Below are 14,075 nucleotides of genomic sequence, written 5' to 3'. Positions count from 1 at the left end.
GACACTACTGCCCTCATAGAAGAGGCTTTGAAAAATAAATTTGCTTACAAGTATTGAAGTGATAACCAAGGTAAGGCTGAAAAAGGAATTCCAAAGTCTGCATCAGAGGCCACTTCAGAAACTGTTGTTTGGCCTACACATGTTGAAATCCACAGAAAAAAATACAAGCTTTAATTGGAAATGTTTCAAATTCCTAATGGACAAGGAGCTGAGAAAGACTATCCTAGTTCAGCTGTTGGTTTGTTAGGACTGTTTGACTAGTAGAAATTACACTATTAGCAAATACCTGAATTTGGTATTCATTAATCTCCTGTTAACTCTCCTTTGAGGGTTAAGCAATAGCAAAAGCACTCTAAGTTTGTATTTGCTTTTATGAGAAGTTCAGTTCTGAAGTTTTCCAGAACTCACATGTATTCTGACACACCATGTTTATCTAAAAACAAACAAACATATTTTATTGATTTCAGAGAGGAAGGGAGAGATAGAAACATCAATGATGAAAGATTCATCGATTGGCCGCCTCCTGCACACCCCCTCCCAGGGATCGAGCCTACAACCTGGGGCAAATGTCCCAATAGGGAATCAGTAGGTTCATAGGTTGATGGGCCACCACTGAACCACTGCAGCCAGGCTGACATACCATGTTTTTAATGTGTAGTCAGGATGTTTAGGTTTCCCATCTTGTAAACAATTATTTACATTTCAGAATGAAGAAGGGACATTTGTAGATGTAATTTTTGTTAACACTAATTTATCTTTATAAATGTTCTCTGTGATATATTTAGATATAAAGCAGTTTATGTAAATTACATAATGAGGTACTGTTATCATTTGTTTTCACTGATCATTTACTAGTCAGTGATGGAAGAGCTGGCATAACAGTTCTTTGGAGTGAATTGAGATTGGAGTCTTCTCACCTTGAATAGAACTTTTAGATTTTCTCTCACATTTTCATTGAGATGGGGTTTGAGTAGGAACTGAAAAATGCTCACTGCTGAAATTCTGTAATGCTTTCCTTTAAAAAGGACAGTCAAGGATCATGAAAGCTGCTTTCACCTCAGAGTTATCTAGTGCCCAGGAAGAAAATGTAGTTTGCAAATAGGAAGACTCAAATTATAGATTTAAATCTCTTTTTAAGTGAAAACCAGAATGTACGATGTAGGTTTCCTTTCAGTTTAATAAATGGCATTATAAAGATGACATGTTGATAAGTTAATACTTCTAGAAATTGTTGGTATAATGAAGTTTAAATTTTTTTAATACTGGAAAAATTACTAGCTTTATAATGGAACACTGAAAAGGCAAAATAATTTCCTGTAAGTTGTTCATCATTGGTCAGAATGCTGTTCTATTGAATTACATTATGCAGCATAAACCTTAGGTGTTATTAGAAAGTGGAGAACTGCTCTTCTCATCTGGGGATTCTAATGAATTGCTGCAAGTGATCATTTTTAAATACTTAAGAAATCTTTATGATTTTTAAAAATTTCTTGTAAATGTAGCTACAGTTAGTTCCAAATCTCCTACTATGAGTAAATAGTTGGATTTATTATTTAAATTAGTTTTAAAAAGTTGTATTACCTAAGGCAGGGTGGGAGATGAGAAAAGTCGATAATTTTAAGGTATAGAAAATATATGCAATGTTCTAGATGTTAGCAAGTAGTAGTTGGAGTAATTGTACATGGTTTGGTTATTCAGCTTAATTCTGAACTGTGGTTTATTTTACGCATACTGTTGATGTATATCGTTTCTAATTGTTTTTTATGGCTAAAACATTCTGCCTGGTTATTCCTGGATTATTAACACTTCAATGTAGATACATAATCATAACTTAAAATATGTTGATCTACAAACCACTGGATAACTGGAAAATAACTGTACTTACTCATATCCAGTTCCCATTTCCTTCCTGTATAAACATGAAGACCATTCTCCCTTACCACTTTCTCACTAATGGGTGAAACATGACTGGTTGCATTCTATGAAATGTGAGTGTATGTTTCTTCTGGGCTAAGGAATTTGAAAGCCACTATGTTGCTCCACACTTTCTCCTCTCCGGTCTTAGTGGTCTTGGAGGTCACATTTTGGGATATTGGTGTCACAAGATGTAGAGAACTCAAATATCTAAGTCACAATATAAAGGAAAGTCCATTTCTATCTTCAACCCATGCTAACCGCCCCCCCCCCCCACACACCCTGAATCAGACTTTACATGAGTGATAAACATTTGCTATGCTAAGTCAATAAAATTTGAGGTTTCTTTATTGGCACAGCCTTGTTTCAGCCTATATTGATGACTGTGAATATTGTTACTATTTCATCTTCCAGTGGCTGATGAACCAGATTCTGCAAATTCTTTGGGCATACTACCTTTTTTGGTCCAGAACATTATTACGATGCTGGATAATAAATTAAAAACCTCCAGAGGAAACAATAATATGTGACCAGTCATGAGCTTTGCTAAGTAATGCTTGTGTCTCATTCTCTATTTCTCCACAGTCACATTAAGATAATGAATCTTTTTCAGGAAGAGGATTATGATATTCATGTATCATGTTTATGTGCTTTGGATTCAAACAAATGTGGTTTTGCCACATTGTAGCTGTGTGGTTTAAGACAAGTCACTTCACCTTCTTTTTCCAGTTGTCTCGTTGGCTTTGCATACTACAATACAAAACCCGTTTAAAAGAATATATTGCCACTGGGACGGTGGGGGCTTGTCCGGGGTGGGAATGGCTGGTGGTGGGGGCGGGTCAATTGGGGGAAAAGGAGACATATATAAAACTTTAGACAAAAAAAAACAACTGTAAAAAAAATAATATATTGCAGAAATTCTAAAATTGTACATTTACTTGAAAAGTTGCTTTCATCAAGAAGTTTTTCAACATTTTATCTTAAATATTTTTATAATGGGATAAACGCAAATAAAAATTTAAAGGTAAAGTACAACCCAAATGACCTTTTCATTTTTGTTTTTGTTTTTTAATTTAAAAATGTTTATTGTAGTATGCATATCCTTAACATTTTCTACAGGATTAATATAACATTATCAGAAAAGCATGTATTGCTACATAAAAGGTAAATACAGAATTTGCCATGGATATCAAACATTTTTGTGTTTCCATTTGTTAATATTGTAGAACATTTTCTTAATTTTATTGTAATTCAAAAATTGTATTTAAAAACTTGTTAAAATTAATAGTAGGTGTTGGCAGAGTTCACAGAAATGTTTGAGGGGAATATTACTTTCTATACAAGTGAGACCCTGACATTTTACAGCAGAGGTCACAGGTAATGTCCATGTGATAAATATTCACTATTGTATAGATTTTGTATATGAAATTACTGTAATATTTCACTGGTAACAAATCCAACATGTTAAGTAATGCCAAATGTATATGTATGTTCTGGAAGATGGTACTGTAAAAGAGTAAATTTGTGAACATTTTAATATATTGCGATCATCATAACAAATTATGCCAATGAGTTTTTCATGATTTTTTCCTTGTCAACACAGAAAAACCTTCCCATTAATACATTTAAGGTATTATTTATTTATTTGGGTGTATTGTTTGAATAACAGAATGATGTCTTACTGAAAATCAGACTATATTTTAAGCTTTAGAGGTTCTCTTTTATATTAGTTGTGGTCCAGATAATAGAGTACCTTTATTTGAAATAGAAAACATTTTTAATTTCTCAGACTCTTAACTTAAAAATTAACAATGCTTTTAAAGGCTTTCATACTTTGGCCACTATCAATTTCCTTTAAACATCTTAAAGTAATGAGGCTAAACCTAGATGAGAGATTTCCATGTATATTATCAGCTGTAACACCACACAATCTTAACACCTACTTGTAATTCATGTTTAAAAGTTGATTTGGTTTCGCAAGTGAGAGCAATCATAACTACATATTAAAATGATGCAAGAATTTTCATGTTTAATTACTAATTGAAAGAAAGAATATGTTTCTTCCTCCTCTCTTGTTTCTACTTCATTTCTTAAAATACTCCAGTTTTCCTCCATTTGATGAGATCGCTTTATGGTAGCTTCACCACCACAACACATGCACCAGCTCTTCCAATGTTAACAGGAACTTCCTAACACAGGAAACAGAAACAGGAAAAGAACTGATGTTTAAGTGAATTCTGTATTTAGCATAATATAGCATACTAGAGTTGATAAAGTCCTTAGCTATTCTGGTCTAACCTTCACCTTGCATAAAGATAAGGGAAAATGTAGCCCAGATAACAGTCCAATATGGTAGAAAAAAAACAACCAGTGTTTAAAAAGATGTACATATGAGGTTGAGGAGCAAGGGATCATGAGTAAATTTCACGTCTCTGGTAATTTTCTCACTTGAAAGATTACAGCTAATAATACTTATCCTTAAGGTTTTTGTTAGAGTTAAGTGAGATAATAAATGAAAATAATTTGTCATATAGAAGTTATAACTGCATTATTTGTTCTCTTTCACTCTTTCTAACATCACACAATGAAAGAATGAAAACCCAGGAACAGAATCTAGGCATCTTAGGTACTGGCATACAAATTTCAGAAAAGTAAATTCCATCAGTTTAGACCTGTGGTCGGCAAACTGCAGCTTGCGAGCCACATGCGGCTCTTTGGCCCCTTGAGTGTGGTTCTTCCTAAGCCTTAGGAGTACCCTAATTAAGTTAATAACAATGTACCTACCTATATAATTTAAGTTTAAAAAATTTGGCTCTCAAAAGAAATTTCAATCATTGTACTATTGATATTTGGCTCTGTTGACTAATGAGTTTGCCGACCACTGGTTTAGACAATCATTTTGATTATTGTATTTGACCTAACTTGTTTGCTAATATGTTTTTTTCCATTTCTAGTTGGTCTTAAGGATTGATACAACCAACATGGAATAATTTGAATGATTTCAAGGGTCTTAATGAATCAAGTTGTTGAAGGAATGAGATAGAGACCCATTATCAGGTATCATTACATTAACATATATTTAGAACAGTAACCAACACACTATGTAGAATACAGAGCAGCAGGAAGTCAGTATAAGGAAAGATGAAGTTAGATACCAAATACAAGGTTGGCGTGTTTGTGGAAATGGTGAAGAGTTAATCATATTTCATTTTTATTAACCAATTATTTAATTAACAAACCACCATTAGATATTTTGGAATAAATCTAGAGCTATCACTGGAAAAACTGTCACAAGCATCAAGTTTGCCTTGAGCATCCTTGAGATGTCCTTTCAGTGCCCCCAGCTTATATACTGTCCTTATAATTTCTTTTGTTAGATGTCCAGAACTTTTGAGAGGATTTAATTCCAGTCTAGATTTCTTGAATGACTGATTAAAAGTTATGACTATTGCAGTTTATAAATATCTATAAGGAGGGGATTAAAATGTTTTCCTTCTTGGGCACCAGTGATAAGAAGGGGCAGATATTTATGGATGAGGATGTTGCTCTTTGGTTCTCAAGTCATAATATATACATAGGAAATTGGCCAAATAGTAAAGCTCTTGAATTCTGTATTTAGCATAATATAGCATATTAGAGTTGATAAAATCCTTAGCTATTCTGGGCTAACCTTCACCTTGCATAAAGACAAGGAAAAATGTAGCCCAGATAACAGTCCAGTGTGGTTGAATCTGATTCACTATAATGTGAAAGAAATGATTACATAATGTCAAGTGACTAACTTTCATATAAATACTGATGGATCCTGCTAATGATCACTTAGATCATCTAGTAGTTTTCTATAGCATAGATAAAGCATGTTTCACAAATTTCATGAAATGAATCTGGTTAGACTCTAAAGATGAAGAGAATGAAACCAATTTCAAACATATTTTAAAATATATTTTATTACAACCTGCAATATCCCAATTTGAATACTTTTAATAAGAGTACCTGTTTCCATTCATCTTTCTGTGCATCATATGACTCAACGGTATTCAAATAAGAATGTCCATCATATCCTCCAACCACAAAGAGTTTGTCTCCTAGAGTGCACACAGCAACAGCATCTCGAGGGACACTCAGGGGCGCCACACTTGACCATGAATCATGTTTTGGATCATACCTTAAGAGGTTTAGGAATACAATAGAGAAGGAAAGTCTGATATAGTATTAAAACTAAAAATAATAGGCTTTAATAAAAAGTATACTTATCTAATATAAGAAATTAAAGTACCTTGTAAATATCAAGTGTGGTCTAACTAGCAAATGTGAACGATAAGTACATGACAAAACTCTCTTCAGCCACTAGAGGACACTCAAAGCATATAACAATGTATCTTCTTTCCAAAAAGATCATGCATTTCTTTCATTGGTACTTAGATTTTCTATGAGGAAATTTCACTTATTAGTGTCTTAACATGTGAAAAATGTTCCCTCTCTCATTTATTATGCTGGTCTCATTTTTCTCTTATTCTCTGTATATCAAAGTTATAAATGAGTAGCCTGATCTTGCTTATATGAGAATTCACATTTTAAGTAAATCTTAATATAATTTTTTTAAATTTAAATATATTTTTATTAATTCTAGAAGAATCCAAAGGCAAGAAAATCTCAGACATATGCCGAAGCAATTTCTTCACTGATACAGCTCCTAGGGCACTTGAAACTAAAGAGAAAATGAACAAATGGGACTACATCAAAATAAAAAGCTTCTGCACAGCAAAAGAAACCATCAACAAAACAACGAGAAAACCCACTGTGTGGGAAAACATATTTGCCAATGACATATCTGATAAGGGCCTAATCTCCAAAATTTATAGGGAACTCATACAACTTAACAAAAGGAAGATAAACAATCCAATCAAAAAATGGGCAAAGGACCTAAATAGACACCTTTCAAAAGAGGACATTCAGAAAGCCAAGAGACATATGAAAACATGCTCAAAGTCACTAATCATCCGAGAGATGCAAATCAAAACAGCAATGAGGTACCATCTCACACCTGTCAGACTGGCTATCATCAACAAATCAACAAACGACAAGTGCTGGAGAGGATGTGGAGAAAAAGGAACACTTGTGCACTGCTGGTAGGAATGCAGACTGGTGCAGCCACTATGGAAGACAGTATGGAGTTTCCTTAAAAAACTGAAAATGGAACTCCCATTTGACCCTGTGATCCCACTTCTAGGAATATATCCCAAGAAACCAGAAACACCAATCAGAAAGGATATATGCACCCCTATGTTCATAGCAGCACAATTCACCATAGCTAAGATCTGGAAACAGCCTAAGTGCCCATCAGTAGATGAATGGATTAGAAAACTGTGGTACATCTACACGATGGAATACTATGCTGCTGTAAAAAGGAAGGAACTCTTACCATTTGCAACGGCATGGATGGAACTGGAGAGCATTATGCTAAGTGAAATAAGCCAGTCAATAAAGGAAAAATACCACATGATCTCACTCATTCATGGACAATAGAGACCATTATAAACTTTTGAACAATAATAGATACAGAGGCAGAGCTGCCTCAAACAGATTGTCAAACTGCAGCAGGAAGGCCGGGGAGGGTTGGGGGGCAGGAGGTAGGGGGGTAAGAGATCAACTAAAGGACTTGTATGCATGCATATAAGCATAACCAATGGACATAAGACACTGGGTGATAGGGGAGGCTAGGGGACTGTCTAGGGCGGGGGGATAAAATGGATACATATGTAATACCCTTTGTAATACTTTAAGCAATAAAAAAAAATAAATATATTTTTATTGATTTCAGAGAGGAAAGGAGAGGGAGAGATAGAAACATCAATAATGATAATCATTGATCAGCAGCCTCCTGCATGCCCCCTACTGGAGATCAAGCCAGCATCTCCAGGCATGAGCCCTGACCTGGAATTGAACTCATGACCTCCTGGTTCATAGGTTGATGCTCAACCACTGAGTCACACTGGACGAACTGAATATAATTGTTTTTTAGTTTCATAGAATGTCGTACCATGGTTTTAATGCTACTTTTGGCTACAGTGGCCATAGCTTTATTCTATATTTTTCCCCTTTGAGAGTTCCTGTTTATCTTTGCAAGAGCCTAGGATTATTTCCATTTTAATTTGAAGTTTACTTTTTATCCCCAAACCTTCCTCTAAGCAAAATGAAAGATAATTCAGTAAGTAATATCAATTAAAATCTTCATCCAGGAATTCTCTCCTAAAATTTGAAGTCTATATTTTAAAAATACATAATACAAAAATCTGAAAGAAATGAATAGTGAAAGAAAACTCCTATAATTATACATGGAAATGGTCTTTGATTTTATATTGGCTTATTTGTAAAATTTAATGATAAAGATGTATTTTACAAAGAGACATTGATTTATTAGCCTCTCCTAATTTCCTTATATTTCTATTACCCCTCTTATTTATGTTTTTAATCTCTTTAATCATATTTAAATCATCTTATTCCAGCTTTTATTTGATCTGACCTTATGTCCAATAATATTTTTAATAATGTCTGATATTTTCAATAATTAAGATCACCTCAATATCCAGTGCATATTTTTTAGTATCACGTAGCATATTACCGTAAATTCTGGTATTATAAATCCAGAACCAGATAATCCATAGCTGTGTGCTTTAGCTAAGCTGCATCTTCAACACAATTGCTATTGTTATACTCTGAGGCTGCAGTCAGCATAAGAGTACACACATGTATGAATGGTGAACCAGGGATCATAAAAAGATTTCCTTAGAGATTTGCAACCAAAACCCAAGAGTGTCATGCATATGCATAATAATTAATACTAAAAACATGGCTAATGTTAATATTATTTGGAAACTGCTTGATTAAATACAGGAATCTGGGGAATGTTGAATCTTTTGAAGAAAAAAATATTTGTAATATGGTTTCTATCTGTAAAGACACAAGGAGATATTATTAAACACTAGAGGCCCAGTGCATGAAATTCATGCACTTGGGGATCCCTCAGCCCAGCATGCACCCTCTCGCAGTCTGGGAGCCCTTGAGAGATGTCTGACTGATGGCTTAGGCCCGCTCCCCACATCCTTAGTGCTGCCACGGAGGTGGGAGAGGCTCCTGCCACCACCGCTGTGCTCACCAGCAGTGAGCCCAGCTTCTGGCTGAGTGGTGCTCCCTCTGTAGGAGTGCACTGGCCGCCAGGGGGCAGATGCTCAATGCAGGAGCTTCCCCCTGGTGGTCAGTGAGCATCACAGCAACTGGTCGTTCAGCCATTTGGTAGATTTGCATATTAGCCTTATATTATGTAGGATAAACTTAGTCATAACATCTCTTTCAAATTAAAATAGCATCATGTCTTTCCCTTTGTTTGTCTTGCTTTCCACCTCTCCTTACCTTAAATTTATATATATATATATATATATATATATATTAGTGGAACTAAAATTGATTCTGAAGTGAAGAGAAATAGTTATAAACTTATTTCTCCACTAAGAGAAATGGTGTTGGGAAAGTTAGACAGATACATGCAAAAAATGAAACTAGATCATGAACTTACACCATACACAAGAGTAAACTCAAAATGAATAAAAGAGTTAAATGTAAGATGTGAAACCATAAAAATTTTAGAAGAAACTACAGGCAGCAAAATCTCAGACATCTCTCATAGCAATATGTTTGGGAGTACATCTAGGGCAGTGGTCGGCAAACTGCGGCTCATGAGCCACATGTGGCTCTTTGGCCCCTTGAGTGTGGCCACGAAGTTTCAATCGCACTGTATGTGCATGCCCGCACGTGGTATTTTGTGGAAGAGCCATACTCAAGGGGCAGCAGTTTGCCGACCACTGATCTAGGGCAAAGAAAACTGAGGAGAAAATAAACAAATGGCGCAACATCAAAGTAAAAAGCTTCTGCACAGCAAAAGAAACCATCAACAAAACAACAAGAAAGCCCACTGCATGGAAGAACATATTTTCCAATGATATATCTGATAAGGGGTTAATTTCCAAAATATATAAGAAACTCATACAACTTAACAAAAGGAAGACAAATAATCCAATTAAAAAATGGGTGAAGAACCTAAAAAGACACTTCTCCAAAGTGGACATACAGATGGCCAAGAGGAATATGAAAAAAATGTTCAAAGTCACTAATCATCAGAGAGATGCAAATTAAAACAACACCTCACACCTGTCAGAATGGCTATCATTGATACATCAACAAATGACATGTGCTGGTGAGGATGTAGAGAAAAGGGAGTCCTAGTATATTGCATGTAGAAATGTAGACTGGTGCAGCCACTATGGAAAACAGGCTGGAGTTTCTTCAAAATATTAAAAATGAAACTGCCATTTGACCCAGTGATCCCACTTCTAAGAATATATACTAAGAAACCCAAAACACTAATCAGAAAGAATGTATGCACCCCTATGATCATAGCATCAAAATTTATAATAGCTAAAATCTGGAAACAGTCCAAGTGCCCTTCTGCAGATGAGTGGGTAAAAAAGCCATGGCACATTTACACCATGGAATACTCTCCAGCAGTAAAACATATGGGTCTGTTACCCTTTTAGACACATGGAGGGACCTACAGAGTGTTATGCTAAGCAAAATAAGCCAGTCAGAGAAAGATAAGTATCTCATGATCTTACTTATATGTGGAATATAATGTACAAAATAAACTGATGAACAAAATATATCTAGAGACATAGAAGCATAGAACAGACTGGAATCTCAGCTGGAAGGTGGTAGAGAGTAAGTGGGTGGGAAGAGATCATCCAAGGAACTTGTATGCATATATATATAACCCATGAACACAGACAATAGTGTGCTGAAGGCCTGGGGCAGGGGGGGCTAGAAAGGGCCAATAGAGGAAAAAAGGAACATATGTAATACTTTAAATAATAATAAAATATATAATTAAATTAAAAAAGGTAATTAGCAAATTTATCATCAGAGGGAAGAAGGCAATGGGATAATATATATATTTAAATTCCTGAAAGAAAAATTCTGTCAACTGAGAATTCTATAACCAGCAATCTGTTCTTCAAAAAAGGAGGGAAAAATTAAAGCATTCCCAGGTGAACAATAGTCAAAAGAGTTCATTACTAGTAGATCTGTCATACAAGATATTCTAAAAGAAGTCCTTTAAGTTGTAATATACAAATATTGGACATTAACTCAAAGTCATACAAATACAGTACATTTCTTTGCTAAAGATAAATACATAGACAAATATAAAATGAACTAGTTAATTTGGGTTTGCATTTACATTTTTTATTCTTCCAAGGTCTTAAAAAACAAAAACATGAAAATAATTATAAAAGCATGCAAATGGTTACACAATATATAAAAACTTAATTTGTGGTGTCAATAACATAAAGAAGGGGAGAAGGCAGAGCTGTAAGAATAGAATGATTTCATGCAATTAAATTAAGTTGATACTAATTTAAAATATATTGGTAAACTTTTAGGATGTTATATGTAATCCAAATGGTAACCACAAAAGAAATAATTATAGAATACATGAAAAATAAATTGAGAAAGGAACCAAAGCTTATCACAAATAAAAATAAACTAAACCCAATGAAGGCAAGAAGAGAGGACTAAAATACAAAATAAGTATGACATGTGAATAGAAAAAAAAATGGCCATATAAGTCCTTCTAAATAATTTCTTTAAATATAAATGGATTAACCTCCCCTATCAAAAGGCATACCTTGGCAGAAGAGACTCTTTCTTTTTACAAGAGACTCACTTTTTATATAAGGAAATGTATAGGTAAAAAAGTAAATGGATGAAAAAGATGTCCACACAAATTGTAATCAAATGTAAGCAGGAGTGACTCTATTGATATTATACAAAACTAAAGTCCTGGTGCATGAATTCATGCATGGGGACAGAGAAGGGACCATGGGAGGTTGCCTGGTAGGCCCCAATCTAGTTGTGTAGATGTGCTGAGGTAGTGGCAAGCAAAGACCACAGACAGAGCACCCCAAAATGGCCTGAACACCAGCTACACTCTGAGGTGGAAATACAGCTCCACTTCGCTACCACTGCTCGGGCCACCTCACTCTCCCTAGGGTGGAGCTGCTGACAGACAGACAGGTCTTCTCTCCTACTTCAGCAGCACATTTTCTTGGGGATCCACCCCCAAGCATGATAAGTAGCTGACTTTGGCCAATGGTGGCACACCGCCATAGGAGAACTAGCCAATCAGTGGTTGGGAGCCTGGAAAGGCATGGGGCCAAGCTAGAAGTGGCTGATGGGAGCAGAAGGGCAAGCAGCACGGTGCAGTAGCAGAGGTAAGATGGCAGTGGTGCTTACTTTACGTCTTTGCAGTTAGGCTGCTGCCTTGCCCCTACTGCCCCCTCCAAGCTGCTACTCTGTTTAATCAGTGTCAGGGTCTCTCTCCTCCTACAGACTTCCCAGACCCAGATTTTCCAGTGCCCGGAGCCTTAGCTGTGGGGAGGGACTAACCAGGGGGAGGGACTGTGGGAGGTTGGCTGGCTGCCAGGGGGAGGGACCGCGAGAGGTTGGCCAGCATGGAAGGTTGGCTGTGGGAGTGCACTGACCACCAGGAGGCAGCTCCTGTGTTGAGCATTTGCCCCCTGGTGGTCAGTGCACATCATAGTGACTGGTTGACCAGTTGTTCTGGTCTTTCGGTCACTAAGGCTTTTATATATATAGATACGCTTTAAAATAAAAACTGTTGTAACAGAAAAGAAACACATCAACATATCTAATAAAAGAGAAACATGGTAATTAGCTTATGTCCGCTACCCTTTCCATTGGCTAATCAGGGTGATATGCAAATTAACTGCCAGCCAAGATGGTGGCCAGCAGCCAGGCAGCTTGAAGTTAACATGAGGCTTGCTTGCTTCAGTGACAGAGGACTCCAAAGTTCCCCGCCTGCCGCTGCCGGCCTCTGAGCTGCAACTCTAAGCAACTATGTTACAAATATAGAAGCTAAACAAAACCCCAGAAACCTGCTTTCAGCCAGCCGGGATCTCAGAGCTGGAGTTGATACAGTGTTTCGATTTAGAACGCAAACAAACCAGATACCTGCTTTCAGCAGCAGAGGCCTCAGAGCTGGAGCCAGAGCTAAAGCTGGCCCAGAATTAAAAAGAAAAAGAAAAAAAGGAGCAGTTGGGAGCTTCAGTCATCCGCCAGCCTGAAAACAGCCCTCAGCCCCTCACCCAGACTGGCCAGGCACCCAAGTGGGGACCCCCACCCTGAAGGATATGTGATGAGCTGCAAACAGCCATCATCCCCTCACCCAGGCTGGCCAGGCACCCCAGTGGGGACTCCCACCCTGATCCAGGACACCCTTCAGGGCAAACCAGCCGGCTCCCACCTGTGCACCAGGCCTCTATCCTATATAGAAAAAGGGTAATATGCCTCCCAGCACTGGGATCAGTTGAGCCGCGAGGCCTCCCGGCACTGGGATCAGCGTGACAGGGGGCAGCACCCAAACCCCCTGATCGCCCTGAGTCTCTGTGTGTGACAGGGGGTGGGACCACAACCTCCCTATCTGCCCTGCTCTGTTCAGGACAGGGGAAGGCACCCCAACCCCCTGATCAGCCCTGCTCTGTGCCTGATAGGGGGGAGCTCCCAAACCCCCTGATCGCCCTGCGGCTCTGTGTGTGACAGGCTGCGGTGCCCCAACCCCCTGATCAGCCCTGCTCTGTGTGTGACAGGGTGCGGCACCCCAACCCCTCTTCCCCCCACGGGCCCTGCTCTGTGTGTGATGGGGTAGAGCCATAACCTCCCCATTGGCCCTGCCCTGAGTGTGACAGTGGCGGTGCCCCAACCCCCTGATCAGCCCTGCTCTGTGGTTGATAGAGGGCGGTGCCCCAACCCCCCAACCCCCACGGGCCCTGCTCTGTGTGTGACGGGGTAGAGCCATAACCTCCCCATTGGCCCTGCCCTGAGTGTGACAGGGTGTGGCGTCCCAACCCCCTGATCCGCCCTGCCCTGTGTGTGACAGGGGGCAGTGCCCCAACTCCCCTGTCGGCCCTACTCTGTGAGTGACAGGGGGGAGCTCTTCAACCCCCTGATCGGCCCTGCTCTGTGCGTGACAGGGGGGAGCTCCTGAACCCCCTGAAGGGCCTTGCTCTTTGCATGACAGGGTACGGAGCCCC

The 14,075-nt window shown here is 38.1% G+C and overlaps 1 protein-coding gene across 1 annotated transcript in view; it reads right to left on the bottom strand.

Annotated features, from left to right (window-relative positions):
• Positions 1 to 2,924: 2,924 nt before the first annotated feature.
• Positions 2,925 to 14,075, bottom strand: part of KLHL4 (kelch like family member 4) — a 103,710-nt gene continuing 92,559 nt past the window's right edge. Inside the window, exons 10-11 of the mRNA XM_059679095.1 lie at positions 5,908 to 6,079; positions 2,925 to 4,103 (exon numbers count right to left, since the gene is read on the bottom strand). Of these exons, the coding sequence (XP_059535078.1) occupies positions 4,044 to 4,103; positions 5,908 to 6,079 (232 nt within the window). The 3' untranslated portion in view covers positions 2,925 to 4,043. The remainder of the gene's footprint in view (positions 4,104 to 5,907; positions 6,080 to 14,075) is intronic.

The sequence above is a fragment of the Myotis daubentonii genome, chromosome X (genome assembly GCF_963259705.1).
Source record: "Myotis daubentonii chromosome X, mMyoDau2.1, whole genome shotgun sequence".
NCBI lineage: Eukaryota > Metazoa > Chordata > Mammalia > Chiroptera > Vespertilionidae > Myotis > Myotis daubentonii.
The sequence above is the reverse complement of the archived record's forward strand: the minus strand, read 5'-3'. Positions and strand labels throughout refer to the sequence as shown.